This window comes from Leuresthes tenuis, unplaced genomic scaffold (assembly GCF_036924035.1).
Source record: "Leuresthes tenuis unplaced genomic scaffold, fLeuTen1.0.hap1 SCAF_15, whole genome shotgun sequence".
Lineage (NCBI taxonomy): Eukaryota > Metazoa > Chordata > Actinopteri > Atheriniformes > Atherinopsidae > Leuresthes > Leuresthes tenuis.
The window spans coordinates 31,812,780-31,838,140 of NW_027325369.1; the positions used below are offsets into that span (position 1 = coordinate 31,812,780).

The 25,361-nt window shown below is 44.9% G+C and overlaps 1 protein-coding gene across 1 annotated transcript in view; it reads left to right on the top strand.

Moving 5' to 3' along the window:
- Positions 1–22,735: 22,735 nt before the first annotated feature.
- Positions 22,736–25,361, top strand: part of gabra2a (gamma-aminobutyric acid type A receptor subunit alpha2a) — a 34,844-nt gene continuing 32,218 nt past the window's right edge. The window contains exons 1-3 of the mRNA XM_072365524.1: positions 22,736–23,136; positions 23,242–23,318; positions 25,218–25,330. Of these exons, the coding sequence (XP_072221625.1) occupies positions 23,251–23,318; positions 25,218–25,330 (181 nt within the window). The 5' untranslated portion in view covers positions 22,736–23,136; positions 23,242–23,250. The remainder of the gene's footprint in view (positions 23,137–23,241; positions 23,319–25,217; positions 25,331–25,361) is intronic.

The following is a 25,361-nucleotide window of genomic DNA, read 5'->3' on the forward strand; positions in this document are numbered from 1 at the left end:
AACATTGTGTGAAAGTCCTGCTTCCGACACTGAAATTTAAAAGATTTACTGGAGGTTTGCAGGTGCAACGAAGCCTGAAACGTCTGCATCGTTTGAAGGATTTGGTGAATATTGGCACATGTAAAACTTTTATCCTCCAACATTTCTTCTACAGAGTTGATTTCAGACATTTTTCTCTGTATATTGTGCTGAAAACTGAAATGAAACAGCTGTTTTTTACCAACTATTTTTACGATAAGTAACCAGAATGCAGCTTTATGTCGCTGCCTGTCTGAAAGTCACCTCTGACACGGGTTTTATTCACGTGTTCCACTGCATTCCCTCGCCTCCTCGCTGAGATGCTGCCATCAGTCGTATCAGCCCAGTGAGGAGCGGTGGAAGGTGTGAAGAAGAGCAGATGTTGCTCTAAAACACGTTCATACCTTTCAGCAGTGATGGAGCCTTTCCAGATGTGCAGGTTTCCAGTTCCAGAGGCTCTAATGCATCTGAAATAAGTGCATTTAGCACTGAAACTGTCCCTTATTATCCTGTAAATCGGCTCATTTTCAGTAAAAATCAAAGAGAAACTCCTTTTAAATGACTCAGTATTCTAATCTGTGTTGGATTCAGTCTGGTTCTGGTGACTCGGAGCTTCTTTTGTATCGTAGACAGAACCCGTTTCCTCAGTTTGGACAGTGATAAAACATGTGATCAGTGTCTTAATTCAGTCAGCAGCTCTTCTAATGATGGTTGAATTATTGATCTTCTCTCAGTTATTTCCAGTGTGTCGGCAGAGATTTATGAGCTCTTTACGAGGACTTTTAAATGTTTTCTCTGTCAGATCATCATCAACAGAACAAGTGAGGATGGAGCTTTTTAAAGATGATTTCATCTGAAACTGCTGCAGAGCACGTCGTGTGTTCAGCATCAGTTGCCATGGTGATCTATAAGGTTGACACCTCACTTCATTTTACCTTCTTCTACAGAAGAAATCGGAGGCGTTTTGTCTCATTTTTAAATGAATAACACAAAAGATTCTAGTTAAACTATGACTTTAAAATAAGTGATTTTAAAGGGGAACTCCGGTATTTTTAAACCTTATTTCTGGCATGAAATACGTTCATCTGCTCACTGAGAACAGTTTGGTGAAAGTCGGCGTCCTTCGGAAGATATTTAGATAACTGGAGATCCATATAACGGAGTGAACGGGGCTTAGAGGATGCAGCCTCTAAATAAGGCATTATCTGTCTTTATTTCACCAATACTTTAAGAAGAATGAATGAATGAACGTGTGCTATAGCTCTGTTAGCTCATAGCTGCTGTTATGTGGCTACTTGCAGCTATAGGAGAGCTAACGGAGGGATTTCTACACAGGCACTCTACTGGGACCACTTCATCCAGTACAAAGCAGTGCTACAGTCGGCTACTTGCCTATAGCTATATATTAAGTAGCTCTCCTATACCTTGCGGCTATGGGAGAGCTACTTAATATTTCTTTACATTTGACATTGTTGGGTTTCCATAGATGTTCAGTAAAACATTAACATACTTTAGACCAACAGTAACTACTTAAAGCTATTCCCATGCATCCAAACAGCAACATGTAGACACAGGAAGTGGATTCCCCTGACAGTCCTCCTACTAAAGCAGATGTACAGCAGAACAGTAAAATTATTTAGGCCGCACTGAATCAGATTCCCCCCCCAGTGGGGCTGAATGATTTGTCTAATGTTGCATATCTGGATGTTAAATTTGAATAGACAGAAAGGTCCAGGCTGAGTGAGGACACCAACAAACTACAGCTCAGATTTGTACTGCTTTGTACTGGATGAAGTGGTCCCAGTAGAGTGCCTGTGTAGAAATCCCTCCGTTAGCTCTCCTATAGCTGCAAGTAGCCACATAACAGCAGCTACGAGCTAACAGCAGCTATGAGCTAACAGAGCTATGAGCTTACAGAGCTACGAGCTAACAGAGCTATGAGCTAACAGAGCTACGAGCTAACAGAGCTATGAGCTAACAGCTCCGTGCTCTGTGACAGTCGGCTAACTTCACACAGAGTTTGCTGCTGATAGTTTTGTGCAACATGGCGGGATATTTATCAGATTTTGACAACGTGAACGACGACTTTGAGTAAGATGGACGTTCTTACCGGAGTGAATGAGCTGTGCTGCAGGGGGGCGTGTGGATGAAGTGGTCCCAGTAGAGTGCCTGTGTAGAAATCCCTCCGTTAGCTCTCCTATAGCTGCAAGTAGCCACATAACAGCAGCTATGAGCTAACAGCAGCTATGAGCTAACAGCAGCTATGAGCTAACAGAGCTATAGCACACGTTCATTCATTCATTCTTCTTAAAGTATTGGTGAAATAAAGACAGATAATGCCTTATTTAGAGGCTGCATCCTCTAAGCCCCGTTCACTCCGTTATATGGATCTCCAGTTATCTAAATATCTTCTGAAGGACGCCGACTTTCACCAAACTGTTCTCTGTGAGCAGATGAACGTGTTTCATGCCAGAAATAAGGTTTAAAAATACCGGAGTTCCCCTTTGAGGAGGTGGCATTTTGGGTGAAATGTCTGTGAGCAGCTGAAGGTCCAGATAGAGGAGGTTAGATCATTCAGAATCAGCCATGAAGCAGTCAGATGGGACCCTGTGTTACAGCTGAAGAGAAGAAAAAAGATGGAGTTGATTCCCAGTCCCTCTGAGCCTCTGGAGGCAGCATCTCTGGAGATGTTACAACAGTCGTCGTGATCAGGTGAGTGAAACACTTCTGTTGAACCGCCAGAGGTTGAAATGTGATTTTTAACTGTCATGGGGGGTCAAATAGTCCAAATACAAAGACTGCTTCTTGTCTTTTACTGAACTGTCTTGCTTGGCCTTGTGGAAATGTACATCATATTAGAGATAGTCTGGAATATTTGACTGAAAAGGGAAAGAAAGAGTTTATAAAAGGGAGGTTCGCTCCCAGAGATCTTTAAGGAAGCATCGGGGCTCCTTTCCTCATTAAAGGGGAACTTAAGGAGTTCCCCTTTAATGAATAACCGGGTCTGCATCCCATCGACTGAGGCTCTTCGTCAGGAGGACAAACACACGAGTGTTGCAGGGTAAATATGTGCAGCGCTGATGAGCTGCTGGATTATTTGCATGTTTGATTTTCACGCAGACTTCTGAATAAACATCTCATTAAACCTCCCAGAGAGTTTCTGGACTCCAGTAAAGCCGTGAGCAGTTTGAGAAGTGAAAAATGCCCCCCAGTCGGGTCCCAAATCTGCATCTGTGCCCCCGGGACACATCTGGTCCTCACATCTCCTGCCATAACTAACTCAAAAGGGTCAAAAGTGATGAAGCATGTGTCTCTCCTCTGGGTGTATCGGTACTTTAAAACATTTCATTATTACTGATCCAAGAAATTCATTCATACATATTCATAAGCTAATATGCATTAAACCTGCTGATCTGAGCTGTTTGTCAGTTATTTATCCCAAAGACACATTTAACTGAACACAGAATGATGGCTGAAGTGTTTAAGGTGAAGGTCTCAGATTACATCATGATATGAAACAGGAAGGTGGAAAAAACAGGTATTCTGTTCAAGGAAGAAACCTCTGGCAGAACCAGAACCAGGAAGAAACCTCTGGCAGAACCAGAACCAGGAAGAAACCTCTGGCAGAACCAGGAAGAAACCTCTGGCAGAACCAGACTCAGGAAGAAACCTCTGACAGAACCAGAACCAGGAAGAAACCTCTGGCAGAACCAGGAAGAAACCTCTGGCAGAACCAGACTCAGGAAGAAACCTCTGACAGAACCAGAACCAGGAAGAAACCTCTGGCAGAACCAGGAAGAAACCTCTGGCAGAACCAGACTCAGGAAGAAACCTCTGGCAGAACCAGAACCAGGAAGAAACCTCTGGCAGAACCAGAACCAGGAAGAAACCTCCATCAGAACCAGAACCAGGAAGAAACCTCTGGCAGGACCAGAACCAGGAAGAAACCTCCATCAGAACCAGAACCAGGAAGAAACCTCTGGCAGAACCAGAACCAGGAAGAAACCTCCATCAGAACCAGAACCAGGAAGAAACCTCTGGCAGGACCAGAACCAGGAAGAAACCTCCATCAGAACCAGAACCAGGAAGAAACCTCTGGCAGAACCAGAACCAGGAAGAAACCTCCATCAGAACCAGAACCAGGAAGAAACCTCTGGCAGAACCAGAACCAGGAAGAAACCCCTGGCAGAAGCAGGAAGAAACCTCTGGCAGAACCAGAACCAGGAAGAAACCTCTGGCAGAACCAGAACCAGGAAGAAACCTCTGGCAGAACCAGGAAGAAACCTCTGGCAGAACCAGACTCAGGAAGAAACCTCTGACAGAACCAGAACCAGGAAGAAACCTCTGGCAGAACTAGAACCAGGAAGAAACCTCTGGCAGAACCAGACTCAGAAAGAAACCTCTGGCAGAACCAGAACCAGGAAGAAACCTCTGGCAGAACCAGAACCAGGAAGAAACCCCTGGCAGAACCAGGAAGAAACCTCTGGCAGAACCAGACTCAGGAAGAAACCTCTGACAGAACCAGAACCAGGAAGAAACCTCTGGCAGAACTAGAACCAGGAAGAAACCTCTGGCAGAACCAGAACCAGGAAGAAACCTCTGGCAGAACCAGAACCAGGAAGGGTGGCCATCCGCCTCGACCAGCTGGGGTTTGAGAAGAAGAAAAGACGGAAAAGAGGGGGGAAAAACACCATAACACCATTCAAAGGATACCTGTTGGAACAGGGAAACACAAGTTAATAACCACAATAATGTCACAGGGACATAAAATCATCTGAGAAATTAAACAGGGGGAAAAGAGAGGAAAGTGAGGAAAGGTGAGACAGATGAGGCCCCAGCAGGCTGGGCCTATAGCAGCTTGTTCTGGTCAGAACAACTTATTCTGTCATTAACTTACCAAAAGTGCCAGTAAAGCTGAAACCAACAGGCAAAGCAACCAAACATCTTCATTATTTCAATGAGTTTGGCTCAGTTAGGATGGACCATCACTGCCAAATGCTTTGGGGTTCCCTTTGTGTCCAGAATACAATATCTTTAGGACTTCCACATATTTATCCAAGTTTCGTGTGGCTAAATGAACCGAATCTGACCTTTGAGCACCAACTTATAATAAAACACAGGAATTCACATCTAATTATACCAAAATATCAAGATATTTTATAGCCAAAGGGTCAAAGGTCGGTTGAGACTGGGGTGGAAACATCGGTGGAAGGATTCACCCGTGAGGCAGATGGATTCTGTGTCTGCAGAGCAGCTGCAGCTGCAGTTTCCCAGCAGTAGGAGCACCGATTACAGCCAGTTCCACACGAAACAGCAAACTGTGGCAGAGATATAAAGCTGCAGACCAACTGTCAGACACTCCTGGGCAGATCTGGTTGCTCAAAGAGGAATCAGAAGCTCCCAGGAAGCATCTGAGATGCATAAAAAGGTGTGAATGCGGCCGTTTCTGAGAGCAGCGTCTGATTTCCAAAGACATCTATCACCGGTTTCCTCTGGCGCCTCAAGTGACGCCACCGTGAAGCGATGCATTAAAACACCGAGTCACGACCCTTCGATCAAACGCCAAGTGCAACGGGTCGAAAAGATGCCAAAACCTCCGTCTCAGTCATAGTTTGTAACGGCGGGTCTCGGATAAAGTCAGCCCGGCTCCATCTGGAGCAGAGGTGGGCCGACGCTTCTGCAGTTTTTCAAAGGAAATTCACTTTTTCTCTTAAAAACGCGGCTCAGTTGAATATACAGTTGTTTAAGTCTTCTAACAGTTTAAAGAGTTCGTGGAAGTGTGTTCGGTTCTGTTCGGTTTCATTCATAAAGCGCCGAATCACAACAGATCTCAGCCCAAGTCTTTGTGAAACAATCGGATCCAATTCAATACGTTCCTAATTAGCCACGAATAAGTAGCCGAGCTGAGGAAACCAGCTGGTTGCACTTCTCTTTGGTCCAGAAACCTCCATCAGAACCAGAACCAGGAAGGGCGGCCATCTGCCTCCACCAGCTGCAGGCTGAGAGGACAGGGCAACGGGTCGAAAAGATGCCAAAACCTCCGTCTCAGTCATAGTTTGTAACGGCGGGTCTCGGATAAAGTCAGCCCGGCTCCATCTGGAGCAGAGGTGGGCCGACGCTTCTGCAGTTTTTCATCCATCATCTGCCGCTTCTCCGGGGGTCGGGTCTTGGGGGCAGCAGCTTTAACAGAGAAACCCAGACCTCCCTGTCCCCGGCCACTTCCTCCAGCTCTTCCAGGGGACCCCGAGGCGTTCCCAGGCCATAGTCTCTCCAACGTGTCCTGGGTCTTCCCCGGGTCTCCTCCCAGTGGGACGGGCCCAGAACACCTTGTTTAAGTCTTCTAACAGTTTAAAGAGTTCGTGGAAGTGTGTTCGGTTCTGTTCGGTTTCATTCATAAAATGCATAAAGTCTTTGTGAAACAATCGGATCCAATTCAATACGTTCCTGATTAGCCAAGAATAAGTAGCCGAGCTGAGGAAACCAGCTGGTTGCACTTCTCTTTGGTCCAGAAACCTCCATCAGAACCAGAACCAGAACCAGGAAGGGCGGCCATCTGCCTCCACCAGCTGCAGGCTGAGAGGACAGGAAGAGTCTGGGCCTACGGCAGCGTAACTATGGGATGTTTCAGGGTCACCTGAGCCCTCTCTAACTAAGGTTTTACAGGATAGAGCTCATCTCCTCCATCGCTCTGGACCTCAGGGCCGAATGCTGCTGCGTTGGAAGGTGAAATTAGCTTCTTTCTTTGGTTTCTTTGGTTGCTAAAGCAGCCAAACATGGAACCAGACCCGGGGGGCGATGTTCTGGTGGAGCCTGGTCACTCAAAAAGAGGATGACCTGTTCAGTTCTGACCTGTTCAGTCCTCCTTCTATCAGATCTGGACCGGTAACGCCCAGCATGGACACCCATCTGCAGAATGGGCTTTAGAGGGAGATGAGTTGTGCTTCACCCCTAAATCTAAACCCATTTCCAGCTCGGTTCCTGATGGGATTTACGAGGCCTGTCGATACCCTGCGTGCTCCGACTCCCACATAAACCATCCATGGCTGTAACCTGCCAAATAAAAACTCCCGTGTGAACTGGGTGACTTATTTCTCAGCACAAAAGGAGGTTAGCATAAATGCTAATGAGTGTTTGATTGCATTTTAGATGCAAAGTAATGTTGCTCAGTCTGATTCAGCATTTGAATTACGTTTTGGTTACGATGGAGCCTCATAAAAACTAACTAACGGTGGAGTTTTGGACCTTTAACTCTGCAGATTCACCGTGTTTAGTTCAGGCTCTGTGCGAAACACGGCTTTTCTTTAATTGAGAAGCGAAAACTTGAACAAGAATGAGAAAAATTATTCTTAGGTTTGTCAGATCAGGACATGATGAGAATCATCTGGTCCTCAAAATTCAGGAAATCCAATCATGAACAACAACACATGATATATAAAAACTAAGTGAACCCCTGATCCAGCAGCTTCAGCAGCAGCTTCAGCAGCAGTGAGTGAGAAACTAAGTGAACCCCTGATCCAGCAGCTTCAGCAGCAGTGAGCTGCAGTGATGGTTTCCTGTGGGACGTTATCAGTCTCTCTCATGGTTCTGGAGGAATCTCGGCCCTCTTCTCTCCAGCGCTGCTTCAGCTCATTGAGGTTTGCAGCTTTGGTTTCTGCACAGCTCTCTTAAGGTCCCACCACAGCATTTCAGTCAGGCTGAGGTCTGGACTCTGACTGGACCATTGCAACACCTTGATTCTTTTCTTTTCCACACATTCTGCTGTAGATCTGCTGCTGTGTTTGGGATCTTTGTCCTGTTGATGAGCCAGTTTCAGCCCAGCTTTAGCTGTGGGACAGATGGCCTCACATCTGACTCTAGAATACTTTGGTATCCAGAGGAGTTCATGGTGGACTCAATGACTGCAAGGTGCCCAGGTCCTGTGGCTGCAGAACCAGCCCAGATCATCAGCCCTCCACCACCGTGCTTGACAGCTGGTATGAGGTGTTTGTGCTGATATGCTGTGTTTGGTTTCCTCCAAACGTGCTGCTGTGCATTAGGACCAAACATCTCCACTTTGCTCTGGTCTGTCCAAAGGACATTGTTCCAGAAGTCTTGAGCTTTGTTCAGATGCAGCTTTGCAAACCTAAGCTGTGCTGCCATGTTCTTTTTAGAGAGAAGAGGCTTTCTCCTGCAGCCCTTCCAAACAAGCCATCCTTGTTCAGTCTTTTTCTAACTGTGCTGTCATGACCTTTAACCTTTACTAGATTATTACTGTTTAATCGTTAAAAACATGAAATGATCATTTATGCCACACGTAAAGTCTGAGTTTTGGCGCCATCTAGTGGCGAAGGAGCGTTCCTACAGTCATTTGACATGTTTTGTGCATATTTGGGGGGGTGTAGAGACTGATTAGCTCTGCATCAGCACACACTGCAGTGTTTTTTGGGCTTTACTGTGAGTAAATCAGACACTGAGCATCCAACACTCCTCACGAACAGTCAGACATTCAGCTCAAGTGATGCTGTGGATGAGGACGTTATCGTGCTCTGTGTGCTCGTTACATCACGGTCTGATAGAAAAAGAGTAGTGTGTGTCCTCCTCACACATCAAAACACACACACGCTGCCAGCCAGCATTACTGTCAGGATCTGAGGCCGCTCCGTCTCGGACGAAAACACGTGAGTGGAAACATACATGTAAACAAAGAGGAAAAGCTGCTGGGAGCGCTGATGCTCATTCACAGGGTCACAAACACGACAAGACAGAGCGCCACGTGCACGCAGCACATTTTACTTTCTGATTAAGGTCAGGAGGTGTTCCCAACCGGAACCAAATCAGCAAAGACGACCAATCACAGTCCAGCCTGAGAGAACCACAGCCCTCCAACAATTCCACACAGAGTTGAGGCTAAATTCGGTATTTTGTGGAAAAGCAGCGCTTTTTATCGCGTTAATTATTTGTTTTTTCAGGCCAAATGTGGTCCATGCTCACAGATTTGATCCGTTTCACACATTTCACACGTTTAAATATGGTGGTGAAGAATGTAACTTAGCTTCAGGGGACTCTTTCCTGTCCTTCAGAGCATTATATCCACTGTTGCTGGTGGTGATGCTCAGACAGAGGACAGCTCAACATGCAGATTAGGAAGGTAAAGATCAAATAAAATGCAGAAAAATCTTGGCCTTTGACAACTTTAGACCCATCAAGAGCAGGAGAAACATGCACTGAACGTGGAATAAGATTAAATAAAAGACCAGACCAGGGTTGGATGATCTGATTTCTCCTCCTGCAGTTTCAAACATTTGCAGATCTGTATGTATAAAAATGTTATACCACATATTATCTTCCTCTTATAGGTCGGGTCTCAGAACCAACAGGTCCAGCAGGGAAACCCAGATATCCCTCTCCAGCTCCTCCTTTGGATCCTGAGGCGTTCCCGGGTCAGATGGGATATATAATCCCTCCAGAGAGTTCTGGTTCTGACCCGGGGCCTCCTCCCAGGAGGCATCCTAACCAGAGGAACCACCTCAGCTGACTCCTTTCTATGTGGAGGAGCAGCGACTCAACTCAGAGCTCCTCCCCCCGGATGGTGGAGCTCCTCCCTCTGGATGGTGGAGCTCCTCCCCCCGGATGATGGAGCTCCTCCCCCTGAATGATGGAGCTCCTCCCCTCCAGATGGTGGAGCTCCTCCCCCTGAATGGTGGAGCTCCTCCCCCTGAATGATGGAACTCCTCCCCCCGGATGGTGGAGCTCCTCCCTCCGGATGGTGGAGCTCCTCTCCCTGAATGATGGAGCTCCTCCCCCCGGATGGTGGAGCTCCTCCCTCTGGATGATGGAGCTCCTCCCCCCGGATGGTGGAGCTCCTCCCTCTGGATGGTGGAGCTCCTCCCCCCGGATGGTGGAGCTCCTCCCCTCGGATGGTGGAGCTCCTCCCCCCGGATGGTGGAGCTCCTCCCCCCGGATGGTGGAGCTCCTCCCTCCGGATGGTGGAGCTCCTCCCCCTATCTCTAAGGCTGAGCCCCGCCCCCCTCTGAAGGAAACTCATTTCAGCCGCTTGTATCCAGGACCTCATTCTTTGGGTCAGAACCCAGATCTGTGAGCTCAGGTGAGGGTTGGAACAAAGATGGAGCAGGAACCTGAAAGCTTCTCCTTCCGGCTCAGCTCCCTCTTCACCAAACGGACCGGAGCAGCGCCCTCATTACTGCTGACGAAGCCCCGATCCGTCTGTCCATCTCTGATCCAACTCACCATCACTGAGAACCAGGTCCAGAGATGCTGAAGCTCCTCCAGCTGAGGCAGAGACTCATCCCGACCCGGAGGTTCAGAACCGGGCCTCAGATCTGGAGGAACTGACTTTCATCCTGGCTGCTTCACACTCAGCTGTGAACTGAAGGTCATGAAGCCAACAGAACCACATCATCTGCATAAAGCAGAGCTGGAACCCTGAGATAAACACAGTCACCTCTCTGGAAACCAGGGAAACCAGGGCGTCCACGTGGAGCCCGACCGGGGCGGGGAGCTTTGGCTCCTGGAGCTCAGCCTGAAGAGGCAACAGGATGCCACTTTAACCTGGTTCACCACTCACAGGGAGGGAATTCAAGGCAGCAGCCTGTTCTTAGGCTGCTGCCTAAGAACAGGCTCCAGACATCAGTCAAAAAAGTCCAAGAGTTTTAAAAAGGGAGCTTTAAACCTGCTGCTCTCTGGAATGACCCGAATCTCAGGGAGCTTTTATCTTTTACGCATTCAGATAAATAATCTTCTGAATCCAAAGAAGGCCGACACGTCTGCCTGCTGTGGGTGAATTAAATCTGCGAAATATTCAGATTTTATCATTGTTTTAGTTTTATCTTCATTAAAGAGAAGTAAATATGTAATAACTGCTAATTAAACTGTGGCCTGTTTTGATGAGGACAGCTGAGATTTCCTCTTTAAATAAAGACATAAACAAGTCAAATAAACAAATAAACAAATAAATAAAAACAAACAAAAATAAATAAACAAGTAAAAATATGAAATATTTCACCTGCTTACTGTTTGTAGCAGTTTTAAAGCAGTTTTTCCTTTTGTAATATTTTAAAAGACAAAAGTAATGTTTGTTAATGGAAACAGTAAAAATTAATTGGCCTTATTTAGACATTTATTACTTCAGTTTGTTTAAATTTGAAGCGGTTTTACAGTAAAGCTGCTTTCATGTCGTGCTTGAATAAGAAAATAACGTTTCTTTTGGGGAACTCCATGAGTTTCTGTTCCCTGCTGAGGAATAAAAACGCGTTCGGGATCGGGTTTGTTGCGGAATATGTTGGATGCAGATTGCATTGATTTTCTGGAGCTCGGCAGCTTTCGCCGGTTGTGTTTTGAGGTTTTTGCTCTCAGAGGAAACAAACTCGAGCAGCAAATGAGCCAAAGTGTCTCCGAGCTTTCTGCAGGTGAGGTAAACACAGTGTTTGACTCCTCATTAAACAGGCTCCGCAACAACATCTGAGTCACCCACAGTCCATCTCACAGCCCACGTGTTGAATGATGAGCATCAGCAGGGAGGTTTCTGGTGAGTTCGCTGCATGTTTTTACTTTTAAACACCACGTTGTGTCATCTGTGCTGTTTAATAAAGACAAAGAGGCGACACCTCTGAAAACCAAACGCATCTTCTGACGGATCTGCCTGTTCTCTTTCTGCAGCCGGCCTCCATGGCAACCGCTCCGCCATGAGGCAAAACAAGAACCACTCCAAAGATGAGTGCGAGTGTGTGTGTCTGAATACAAATATAACGAGAAGCAAAGACTCCGTGTCGGCAGGAAACTCGGGACCTGAAGTGTGTGTTTAACAAGAAACGGGATGCAGCTCCTCAAAACGAACAAGATGTTTGTTGGAGAGAACAAATGTGGAATATAAATGAGTCCTGAACACAGGCCGCTCCGTTTCCTGTGGACTGAAATTGATTTGAAGTGCTCAACATTTCAGAATCTATACAGGCTCGGTGTCTGAAAGACAGCAGCCTCACAGAAAAACCATCTACATGCTAAAATAAGGTGTGAGATGAACACTTTTCCATGTGTTCCCATTCAAAATTACACATGCAATATGTACAAATACCCATATGAGGAAATGTGGAACCAGGAAATGCTTTTCCATGGGAAGACTCGTGAAAAATCCCCTTTTCTCTGCAGATATTTGATTTTTAAAAAGGTTCTATCGTCATGATTGAAGCAGTGAGACGATGTGAATCAAACAAAGTCTGCTTCAGAGAAAGCACAAATGAAAGATGGACAGATAAAGAGTTTGATAAAGATCAAAAAGATGTAAAAAATACATCATAACAGATTTTATCACCTCAGCGCCTGTGTGTCCTTCTCATGTCTGACCACAAGGTGGCAGCCTCGATCCGTCTGTCTTCCTCCGTGACTTCTGAAAGTCCGAGGAACTTTGAAAGCCTGCTGTGACTAAAACATCATCACATGGCAATAAAAATGCATTAAGTATGTGTTGAGCATAACAGAATAAGTAAGATGTGATTTGCTCGAGGCAGGAAATATTCTGGAAAGTGATGAGCTGTAATGAGAAATCAGAGCTCATTACAGCTCATCAGCGTTATGATCATGACTCAGAAGGGAATAAATATCAGATCGCTCTGTTTGTTTGTAATGACACAACTCAATAAAAATACAGTATATGAGCAGCCTGAACCCTCTGAGACGAGCTTTGTGTCATTTCTTTAAGGAGTCTTCAGGAATAGTTCTCCAGGCTTCTTGAAGGACATCCCAAAGCTCTTCTTTGGATGTGGGCTGCCTTTTGTTCCGTTCTCTGTCAGATGATCCCACACTGCTTCAATAATGTTGAGGTCCGGGCTCTGGGGAGGATTCATCCCTCCATAAGACCTGTTGCCACTGATTTTCAGTCCACTTCTTGTGTCATTTGGCACAGCTCAGCCTTTTCTCCCTGTTTCCCTTCCTTAAGAACGGCTTCTTGACAGCCACCCTTCCATGGAGACCATTTCTGATGAGGCTTGGGCCAACAGTAGATGGATCAGCTGAAGGTCCAGATGCATCTCTCAGCATTTTACTCTTTAGCCTCAGTTGTTTTTTGAATATGAACTAAATGAAGCAGAACATAATGTCACTTTATTCCCATTAAATAAATAAATAATCAACATTCACACAAGATCCATATTTAACTCTGCAGTATAAATAAAGAAGAAGAAATTCTTTCACTTCAAAGACTGAGACAGTAAAGGCTCCCCACCACCTTTTTACTCAACTCTCCTTAATTCCTGGATGCTTTCAGATCACGATGGTGTCATTTAACCCCATGAATATTTGATAAGTAAGCCATGAAAACCACATTTTAATGCTTGACATATCCAGACTGCACATTTCAGTCTGTTCCAGGATATTTTTATGAGTTTCAGACTTTGTGAAACGGACAAATTCCCCCAGAACTGATGTATCTGAGCCCTGTGAAGCATCCTGGTCCTGCTTTATTGAGAGATGACACTTTGATCTGCTGACAAAAGTTTCAAATGTGCATCCTTTCATGTTCAGAAACCTCTCAGAACTATTTTTGTGACATAAAATGAAACGATAACTTGTGGTTGAGTCTGAAGAGACTCAACCCCGTTGCTTTGTATGGATTCACCTCGGTCTACGGAGCTGTTATTCAGTCCAGATGTGCAGCCTTTTGTGGCGTTACAGTACCAGCTGAGAGTCGGGTCCGGTTCAAAGGTCCAAGATAAGAGCTGTTTGAGTTCTCTAAATAATAAGGAAAGGAGCCCCGATGCTTCCTTAAAGATCTCTGGGAGCGAACCTCCCTTTTATAAACTCTTTCTTTCCCTTTTCAGTCAAATATTCCAGACTATCTCTAATATGATGTACATTTCCACAAGGCCAAGGAAGACAGTTCAGTAAAAGACAAGAAGCAGTCTTTGTATTTGGACTATTTGACCCCCCATGACAGTTAAAAATCACATTTCAACCTCTGCAGGATCAACAGAAGTGTTTCACTCACCTGATCACGATGAGTGTTGTAACATCTCCAGAGATGCTGCCTCCAGAGGCTCAGAGGGACTGGGAATCAACTCCATCTTTTTTCTTCTCTTCTGGGACTTTTATTCAGCTGTAACACAGGGTCCCATCTGACTGCTTCATGGCTGATTCTGAATGATCTAACCTCCTCTATCTGGACCTTCAGCTGCTCACAGACATTTCACCCAAAATGCCACCTCCTCAAAGGGGAACTCCGGTATTTTTAAACCTTATTTCTGGCATGAAATACGTTCATCTGCTCTGAGAACAGTTTGGTGAAAGTCGGCGTCCTTCGGAAGATATTTAGATAACTGGAGATCCATATAACGGAGAGAACGGGGCTTAGAGGATGCAGCCTCTAAATAAGGCATTATCTGTCTTTATTTCACCAATACTTTAAGAAGAATGAATGAATGAACGTGTACTATAGCTGCTGTTAGCTCATAGCTGCTGTTATGTGGCTACTTGCAGCTATAGGAGAGCTAACGGAGGGATTTCTACACAGGCACTCTACTGGGCCCACTTCATCCACACGCCCCCCTGCAGCACAGCTCATTCACTCCGGTAAGAACGTCCATCTTACTCAAAGTCGTCGTTCACGTTGTCAGAATCTGATAAATATCCTGCCATGTTGCACAAAACTATCAGCAGCAAACTCTGTGTGAAGTTAGCCGACTGTCACAGAGCACGGAGTGAATAAACTGTGCTGCAGGGGGGCGTGTGGATGAAGTGGTCCCAGTAGAGTGCCTGTGTAGAAATCCCTCCGTTAGCTCTCCTATAGCTGCAAGTAGCCACATAACAGCAGCTATGAGCTAACAGAGCTATAGCACACGTTCATTCATCCATTCTTCTTAAAGTATTGGTGAAATAAAGACAGATAATGCCTTATTTAGAGGCTGCATCCTCTAAGCCCCGTTCACTCCGTTATATGGATCTCCAGTTATCTAAATATCTTCTGAAGGACGCCGACTTTCACCAAACTGTTCTCAGTGAGCAGATGAACGTATTTCATGGTTTAAAATACCGGAGTTCCCCTTTAAAGGGGAAGACTTGTCAGGCAGAGTTTGAATATATCATTCATTTGGAACATTTCTTAGCAGATTACTAAATAAAATGAAAGCGATGACAGCCAGCACTCGTCTTTCTCCGCTGTGCTCCCCGACTCGTCCTGCGAGAGCGAAGCTGGAACTGATTTTGTGTCACATCATTCTGTTCGGTCTGGTTCACGGTGACGGAGAGTTCTGGGTCAGGGCCACCTTCGCTCAGGTGAGTAACAGAATTCATTTCAGCATGACGCAGACATGGAGTCAGGACACACAAATGGTTTCAAAAAGCATAAAAGAGTCCTGTTTGCTGCTGTGGTGACACGAATTCCTGCTGAAAATTCCCCTGAAAGAGGCTGCAAAGACGAGCCCCGACCACTCTGGTTTTATTCCAGAAGGTGAGTCACTGCCGGACGCATCGCTCACATTCACGTTTAGTCATTCAACAAAGCAACTTACAAGTGAGCGAGCTTCAGGACAATCAGAGACCCTGGCATGCTAAATAAATGCTGAATCTTTTCAACAGCTCTAATGGGGCCTGAGGGCGGTCTTCAGCTCACATTTTACTGTAAAGCAACTGCTCAGGTAAGGCTAGAAAGCCTTCATGGTCTGAGGTTTATATAACGCCACTGAGAGCTGAGTCTGATCAACAGAAAGTGAAAAGACTTCAGGGTGATTCTGTTTTCATTCTGTGTTAATCACACATAAGTCCATCGCCATTCATCTGAATCGACGGTTCGGAGCGTGACCTTTGATACTGAGAGAGTAATTCAGTGGGGAAATCGGAGAATTTTCCCGTAAATAAGAACATGAGTGACAGCAGATGGGTTTTTCGCTCCTTTGCACTGCGAACAGCGGACGATTTTACTGTTAAAGATTTAAAATAATTCAAGATGAGGAGTTTTTACAGTGTTTTGTCCTTATTTTCTCATAGGAGGGAAATGTTAGAAGAATTAGGGAGTTATACTATGAGAACAGCTGCAAGAATAAAGGTTCATGGGATGGAGGGGGGGGGGGGCTTCCTCCTATCTTTTGGTTCTTATAACGCTCTGCAGCAAACAAAATGGTTTTTGACTGTCTGAACTCGTTTTCCCATGACATTGAATGGCCAGCAGAGGCAGTGTTTCTGAGGCAGACAACTCTGAGCAGCTTCCTGACTCGTCTCTTTCTGGCAAGAAATAAATGTTTTGTGTTCATCGTATCCAGCGACTCTGAGCCTGATTTTGAGAGAATTCTTCTGACACAGTTGGTTTCCGGAGCTCTCTGCTCGTTGCACACAGCGTGGTTCTGTCTAAAATGCTGTAAATATACGTGTTTGGATAAAGTTTTGGTCCATTCAGACTGATAATGAAATATTCTCTCTTCAGGAAGACATTTCTCTTCCTGTTTGCTCCTCAAACTGAAACTGATGAGGTGGATTATTCTGTATCACACAAAAGTTTATGAATACTTTCTGTGTTGTGGCTCATGGGGTAAAGTGAACCGTCTCGTTTACTTTTGGTCTGAAATGACGCCTGCATCACACGGTCTGGTCATCATCATCACTCACTGAAAGCCTGAGTCCAATATCCCAGAGGTCAGGGGTCACACAGCCAATAAAACTATTACTACCAGCACTCAGGGGAACCACTGGTCAGCCGAGCCACGCACTGGAGGCTCGTTCAGGGTCACAAGTTCACATAATGACAGAATAAATGTCTTTTTTTTTAAAAAAACCAGTAACATAAAGGAAAGAAGCTGGTAGCTGAAGAAGCTAAAATCAGGGATGAAGGAACATCACCCTCCTCAGAGGCTTTCTGTGCTTTGGTCATGAAGCTGAATGCTGAACATATCAGTAATTATCTATTCCTTGACCTTTTCTATGACCTTTCATGACCTATTTGACAATCCTTGTTGCTCTGACACAGAGATAGTTTTGCATTTCCAAGATTTGACCTTAATGTCTCAAAAAGAAAATTCCATTTTCTGAAGCCAAACTATGAGGTCTACTTTAAAGATGACATATTATGACCTTTCATGGCCTTTCACAACCTATTTGACAATCTGACATAATTTTCTGAGGTGTTATTGCAAAATAGCTGTTGGTTGAAGCTCAGTGGATTCACAGCTGTCTGTTTTGAAGTGTGGAGACTCCGTCTTTCTGGTGAGGCCGGCAGCTACTCGTCCCAAGCAGCAGATGCTAGCAAACACTGCTTTCTCATCAACAGTAGTGGACCAAGACAACACAGCTGATAATGTAACTAGAAACTAGAAAGCTTCAGCTACCAAAGTAATGTGGGAACAATAATGTTCATCTTTCAGAAAGGAACAGCAGTAACTCCTTAGAAGTTGGTGTACGTCATCTTCATTAGCTAAGCTGTTAGCGTTAGCTGCTGCTAAAGGAAGAAATAAATCAATAAATAAACCATGAGGAGTTATTTCTCAGATGCTTCCATTTCCCTGCTCTGAAGTTCAGGCTCTGAGAGTTGGAACTGATCCTCTTTGTGGCTCAGTTCCTTCAGTCCAGCGTTGAACTGGACCAAGTTGTTAAAACAGTGGGATGAAAAGTGTTTGCTGCACATTCACAGTCTTTAGCTAACTCTGCTGGAACATTAGCCTCAGATATAGTTTATCCACTGGGCTCTTATATCCTCTGAGGCTGCTGCTGGATGGAAGATGCATGCTCCTCAGTGCAGCTGACAGCAGAACATTTCCACCAGAAGCTGGCTTCATCCGTCCAGCAGGGTGGATGTGAGTGGGCGGGGCTTAGCAGAGGAGGCGGAGCCAACTTACGGCGTGACGTACTTTAGAAATAAAAATCAGAACGGCTCGTTAAATGAGGAACTTTCACACAAAGGGAACTAAATAAATACCAGGTTTGTGTTTTTGGGGAGTTTTACACCTGCTGGAGACCTCAGACGGTCTGATATAAGCTCCCAGGAGCAGGAAGAAGGAGTTTTATGGAATACGTCACCTTTAAATCTCCTTTAAATCTGAATGCTAAAGTCAGCACAGTTCCACCTCACAGAAATATGTTAAAGAAGCACAACCTTTGTGTGGATGTGTTACGTAGAGGTGACACACAAAGTAATGCGTTAAAATGACATAACAACAGTATGAGCTAAGTTAGCAAATTTGTCCTGGTGGACATAAAGAGTTTGAGAAGGAGCAGGGGGAGGATTTAAGACTTTTCCTGCAGAGAGTCACGTGTCCTCTCCAGTGGAAACATTGGTAAATGTTTTGTATTCTTCAGTTATTTAAGTTATCATTACTTTTTGCAACACATATTTCTCATTTTGTGCTACTGGACACAAAATAAGTGGATAGAAGAACAGAGTCGAAAGATATTTTGTTGAATCATCACTAAAGGACTGTTATCACATTTGACAGGTAAAATCTCTGTGGCCAACAAGGGGTTGGACTGTTCTTCTCTGTGTACAAAACTAAGACGGGGAGAAAAGCAAAGGCTCATTTCTTCAGCCTGAGCTGTTCCTGATGACTAAAGCCTGGACATTATTACCACAGGGAAAATGTCATGGATCAGCACAAAGGACCTTTTCTGTGGCTGTTTGTTGCTTAAAATACTTATTTTTCCTGCTTTGCTGATGCTGTCTCTCAGTTTCCGGCTCACATTCGTCCAAACTGCCGGCTGTGCTTTTTGTCATGTTCATGCTCAGGTCGCCGTGACCGTGCCTGTGACTAAGTACGTGCACTTGATGCCTCAGTGCGTGCGTGACCCTTCTAAAGAAGCTTTACTCTAACAAAGCCAGGAAATGTGCTGCCCACAGTGCTGACAGTCATCAGCTCTAAGAGGAGACGGCACATCCTGCAACAGGAGGCTTTCATCTTCCTGGAAATCATGCAGAAGGTGGTGAACAGGTTTCCACTTGGCTGTGGAGACCAAGTCGATACGAAGGCAAAAGTGTATCGACAAGACCAAGTCCCTCTGAGGCCAAGAACATGTGAAGACCAACACCATAACTGTGAGATGTTGAATGTGAAAAAACATTAAACTCATCTGAGAAACCCACATTACTGCAAAAAAAGAAAGAGAAATGAGATTCTTCCTCATATACTCAGCACCAGGAATGGATCCACACTGACCTGGGAATCAAACCAGCACTCTACAGTTAAAGCAACACTTTAGAAGTTTGTGAACCTTAAAACTATGAGTTTTGGGACATATCTGAGGCTGAAACTTCCCTAAAGAGATACCACAGTTCACCACTTTGGTTTCCAGCGAATTGTTTGGTTTACGGTCACATGACGTCCTTTTATTCACGTGTATGGCTGTGCATGTGCAGGGCTCACAAGGACATTTGATTTATGTTACATCTCACAACTGTAGAGGGGTAAAAAGATTTAAAAAAAAGATAAAAACACCAAATTCTTTAGTGTTACTTTAAGGTTGCTACGGCAACCAGTCTGTTTGAGAAGATAATTTTCCATCACCTGGTCCTCACATCTTTCCTGTCTATCTATGGTAGAATAAAGGCACAAGTGTCCAAATGACATTTTATTCCTTATTTTATCCTAATTGAATTATTCAGGGGTGTGAACATTTAGTTCTGTAGTGAGTGTCTGACCTGCAGGGGTCAGAGGTCAGAGGCTCTCAGCTTGGAGAAGCAGGAGGGCTAACTGTGACAGAAGAGTGAAATTCCCTTTTTTTTTATGTTATTATCTTAAAGCTTAAAATGTTCCTACACAGCGTGTCACTTTCGTTCAGAATACCTGGAAGAAAAATGTTTTTTATTCTCTTCTACATCGCGGATTGGTTCAGTTCGACTCCCCCTTGTGGCAGAACGTGGTATTACAAAAACAAGCAGGCATGGGGAAAAAAGTATTTTCCAATTTAGGGCAAAATTAATTCATTTTCACCTGCTCACAGTTTAAAAACTCAGGAGAAAATGTACTTTGGGTCAGACTTAGAAAACTTATATTGTTATTGTTTTTCTTTTTTGCCTCTCAGGGCTTCCGTAGTGTTTACTCAGACTGAAAACGCTTCATGTAACGTTCACAGGAGCATTTCTAACTTCTTTTGAGAGCACAAAGATGGTTTTTATCACAGGTGTCTGACATTTCATCCTTTTGTCTGCTAACAAGACGCTAAGCTTTTGATTTTCTGGATTTGCAGGCTTTTGTGTTTCTTTGTAAATGAAGCACAGATTATGACCCTGGATATTTTATTAAATGTCAAAGATACAGAGCTAATTTTTTCCATATGTCAGAGCGCTTGACCTTTTCCAGGTTCATGGTTTTGATCTGATATCAGTGTTTTCTTCTTTCCTGGCAGCTGAATGCTGACATGTGTTAGCATCACATCTGGAGCACAGAATCTACATGGGATGTTTCTACATAATACCAGAAAACTGGGGTTTATTCATCTCTGAAGTACACGGCTACCAAAGGTCATCATAGACACTTTGTTCCAAATCTTAAATACTTTACCAATACTTTACAATGTGCTTTGCATTTCATTTGAATCCCCAGATAGACTGAGGTGTAAAAAGATGTTTAAATACAGAGAACTGAGACCGAAACTGTCCCGACTTGAGGCCAATTAATGGTCCCAGTTTGTCTGTTTTGTTCATCTTTCGGGATATAAAGAATAAAGTTTACATCATGGGAGTCTAAGCAGTGCTGTGGCTGTGGACAAATGTTTACTGTCAGTTCTGAAAAATGCCAAAAACATTGATTAAAAAGCAAGATTCATCAGGAAGAACATCTGTCCTCAGTGACTGATGCAAGCAGGAAGGAGCCAGATGTAAAGGTACCAGCATTAATCTTACTGTGCTGCGCAGGGCCACTCGGAGGCATTTCTCTGGTTCTGACCGAGCCCAACCACCTGAAACAAGCCTTTGAAAACCACAGGATGTGTCACTGAAGCATGACAGAGGCGGCGCTTCATTCTGCTGAAAACACACACCTGAAGCAGCACAGACGAGAACTGAGGCAATATGTGTCTCTGTGTATCCGACAGACGCTTCACGTCATTTTGGGTCACTTTGTGGTCATTTTGGGTCACTTTGTGGTCACTTTGTGGTCATTTTGGGTCACTTTGTGGTCACTTTGTGGTCATTTTGGGTCACTTTGTGGTCATTTTGGGTCACTTTGGGTCACTTTGTGGTCATTTTGGGTCACTTTGTGGTCATTTTGGGTCACTTTGTGGTCACATTGTGGTGATTTTGGGTCACTTTGGGGTCACTTTGGGTCACTTTGTGGTAATTTTGGGTCACTTTGTGGTCATTTTGGGTCACTTTGTGGTCACTTTGTGGTCATTTTGGGTCACTTTGTGGTCATTTTGGGTCACTTTGTGGTCATTTTGGGTCACTTTGTGGTCACTTTGTGGTCATTTTAATTGGCCCACAGTAATAATTGAGGCCCAAAATGATATAATGACTTTGTTTTCCTGATTCTTCTCTCATTCTAATGAAAACTCTGGACAACCAGAACATATATGGAGCCAAATTTAAAAGTTAAGTCACTTTCTGTAAAAATTCAGTTTGTCGAATGACGCTCGTTACTGTTGCTGCTGTGGGGGTCACGGGATCGGGTCATGGGATCGGGTCACGGTATCAGCTCACAGGATCGGGTCATGGGAGGGGCTCATGGGATCGGGTCACGGGATCGGGTCACGGGAGGGGGTCACGGGATCGGGTCACGGGATCAGGTCACGGGATCGGGTCACGGGAGTTTGATCATCCAGTCTTCATGTGTTCTGTGGACTTGGAGAAGGTTTACGGTCGTGTTTCCTGAGGGATTCGGTGGGGGCTGCTGAGCACCAGAGTCCCTTTTGCAGGCTATCCGGTCCCTGAATAAAAAACTAAGAGCTGCGCCTTCGTCTTCTGTCCAAAGCGGAGCTGGTTTACTCCACCAGGGCTGCCCCTCCTCACCGGTCCTGTCTGTGGTTCTCATGGACAGGATCCGGAGGTGTGGTCGGGGGGAGGAGGGCGTCTGGTTTGGGAGCCTCAGGGTTACAGCTCTGCTGTTTGCAGATGATGTGGTTCTGTTGGCTTCTTCATGCCTTCAGCTGCACTACAGCTCCGGTGCATTTTTCAGTGTTTTTGTAACACCAACAATAATTGAACCCTCTTCAGGCCACACAGACATATGGTTACAGTTGGGAAAACGTTGCATTAAAACTGATAAAGCACTGCTTCAACAAATCCATTCCCTGGATAGTCCTGGGAAAAGTGACTTAGCAAGTCATTCTGTTTCCCCAGCGTTTCATGTGTTGTGCAGTCTGGGCCACGCTGTTACTACTCTGATCATCCCGGATGCAGCTGAGGGTGTTCAGTTGGTTGCAGTTTGCAGTTTGTACCGCTAGATGTCGCCACATGCCACACACTGAACCTTTAACTTAACCTTTTGTCAGAAAGCTGCAGGTTCAACTCGTGACTCTTTGTTTCATTGCTCAGTTTCTGGTGGCAAAATGTCTTGAACGTGTTTTGTAAATAAAACATGAAGGAAGCGGGTCCCCAAATCCACTGAGCAACGAAGGGAGCCAGCGGCTTCCGGCTCTTTTTAAGGTGGAATGTGTTCCTGTGTGTTAGGATTTAAAGTTCTGAATCAGTCAAAACACCTTAAATATAAAAATGCCTACTTTGACCATTCAGTTTGGTTGTGCCGAGGCATTTGTGCTTTATAACCATATGAATGTTGTGTTCACACACTTGGCCGCGGAGCGTGCACACCTGTGGTTGGAGTCAGCTGGCGCGCTTTTTTTTTATCACCACAGTCGGAAGAAGCTCATCTCCTCCTCATCATCACACCAAATCAACTGAGCGACATTGATTCCGCTGCAGATTCACGTTATTCCACATGCTTAATGCAACTTGAGCGGCTGAAATTGATCGCGCGCAGTCGTGCGCGCGGATGAGCAGCGCAGCTTCTCAGCAGGAGCCGCACGCGGAGTCCTCTGCCTCCTCAGCGGGGTGCCGCTCTCAGCTTCGGCTTTGTCTTGCTTGGGGAGAGCGTGGCAGCATGGACGGACAGTGAGAGCCTCCATCCCTCTGATTCCGGCCACAGACTCTCTCCTCCGCGGCGGTCAGGCTGCGCTCCGTCTCTCTTGGCAACAGCGGAAACACCTGTCGGGTTTCAGGTAGGCAGCGTCTGTTTGGAGCCAGCACGTGCGAACATAAAGCGGTGTGTCGGGTGGATGTAAGGACTGTGAATGCGCTCTGAAGCTTTACCGTCTTGTTTTCAGGTTTCAACCATGAAGGAACACCGGAGCTCGCGTCCCCTGCCCGTGCTGGTCTGCTTCATCGCGCTGTGGCACACGCGGTGAGTTTGTTTTTACCTCAATGTTTCTGTTAAAAAAAAAAAAAAAAAGATGCATTAAAATATCACCCGAGCGCCCGCACGCGCGCACAGATACCTGCTCGTTGTCTTCCAGTGATGTGATTCACAGATGATTTCCTGACAGCTCAGAGCTGAACACGCACCTTTCAAACCAGTCAGACTGGTTGTTTCCTTCCACATAAGCCAAGGCATTGCGATAAATATCAACTTTGTCTGAAAAATAACAATTGAAAATTTAAAAAAATAACAGAATTGATCAAAATGAAAATATCATCAAGTGTCGAAAGATTTTTAACGCCACAAAAATGCAATTTTATCTGAATAAAAAGCACATTGTCTGATAGAACTGGCGTCAAACACGCTGTTTAAAAGTGTTCAGCTCATATAATGTGTCTCGGTGCTTCACAGTGCCTCGCTGTACATTAACATTCAGATTATCAGCGGGTAAAACAGGCTGTGAATAGTTGCCCTTTCAGCAGGTGAAATGTCAGTGGATGCAGGACGTGTCACATTACATTTTCAGTCACATCGGCAGAGCAAAGAGACAGTCCGCCTCATTCTAACAGTGTAAACTCTTCATTAGACCTTTGACATTTTGGGCATGGCGGCTTCCTCAGTTTCCGAAGCAGTTTACTTGGTTTATCCATGGGTTATTATTTTTCAGCTGGTTTTATTATAGTTTAGTTTAGTCATGTCTGAAAGTCCTGATCCAGCCTTATTTCTTTCTAACGTCTATAAAGTGGTCTTCATCAACAGTTCTCTTTCTGAAGAATTTGTTCCCATTTCTTTAGTTGCATCTATGAAAAACAGCAAAGAAAACACAGTTTGACAGACAGAAAATAGGATTTCTGCAGCAACAAGGTGATTCCCAAAGAGCTATTAGCTGAAAACTTGGCATATCTCAGCATGGTGTGCAGTGTGTCCTTAAAACATTTGAGGAAACTGGACAAGTGGAGGACAAAAGAAGAAGTGTCAGGCCTAAAAAACTATCTCCAGCAGATGAACAGGATCTGAAAGTGATGTCCTTAAGAAAGAGGAAAAAATCCAGCTGTGACCTGACAGGACCTGAGAGATGCATCTGGACCTTCAGCTGATCCATCTACTGTTGGCCCAAGCCTCATCAGAAATGGTCTCCATGGAAGGGTGGCTGTCAAGAAGCCGTTCTTAAGGAAGGGAAACAGGGAGAAAAGGCTGAGCTGTGCCAAATGACACAAGAAGTGGACTGAAAATCAGTGGCAACAGGTCTTATGGAGGGATGAATCCTCCCCAGAGCCCGGACCTCAACATTATTGAAGCAGTGTGGGATCATCTGACAGAGAACGGAACAAAAGGCAGCCCACATCCAAAGAAGAGCTTTGGGATGTCCTTCAAGAAGCCTGGAGAACTATTCCTGAAGACTCCTTAAAGAAATGACAGAAAGCTTGTCTCAGAGGGTTTAGGCTGTGTTGGAGAATAAAGGAGCTCAGACCAGATATTCACTTTAAAGCTGCTGAGAACTGATAAAAAACTCTGTTTCTGCCTCAGATTCTGGGTTTAGATCCATGTTTGATGCTGTTAAAGTGTTTGATTTGTCAGTAAATTATATAATTAAGTACAGTTTCGTTTATCAAGACACGCTTCATACATCCAATACTTAATTTTCTCAGTAAAACTGTTAAATGTTTAAAATATGGGGTGTATTTAGTTTAGTTTGACACCTCAAAGCTCACAAGGTCTCAGTTTGAATATTGACATTTATTAAAAATGAACTTTCACTTGATTTACAACATAAAACTGCTGATAAAAGGAAATAAAGTGTTCTTATTCGTAGTTAAAGCCTGTTTTAGTGGCAGGTTAGAGCCCTCTGTCCTCTTTCTAATCACATGTTTGTCTCTTCTTTAGATCGATGGCAGATTCAAACTCAACGCAGAACTCCAAAGACATCGCGACGTTCACCAAGATCCTCGACAGTCTTCTGGATGGATACGACAACAGACTGAGACCGGGTCTGGGAGGTAAGACGAGGATCTTTCATTCAACCGGGAG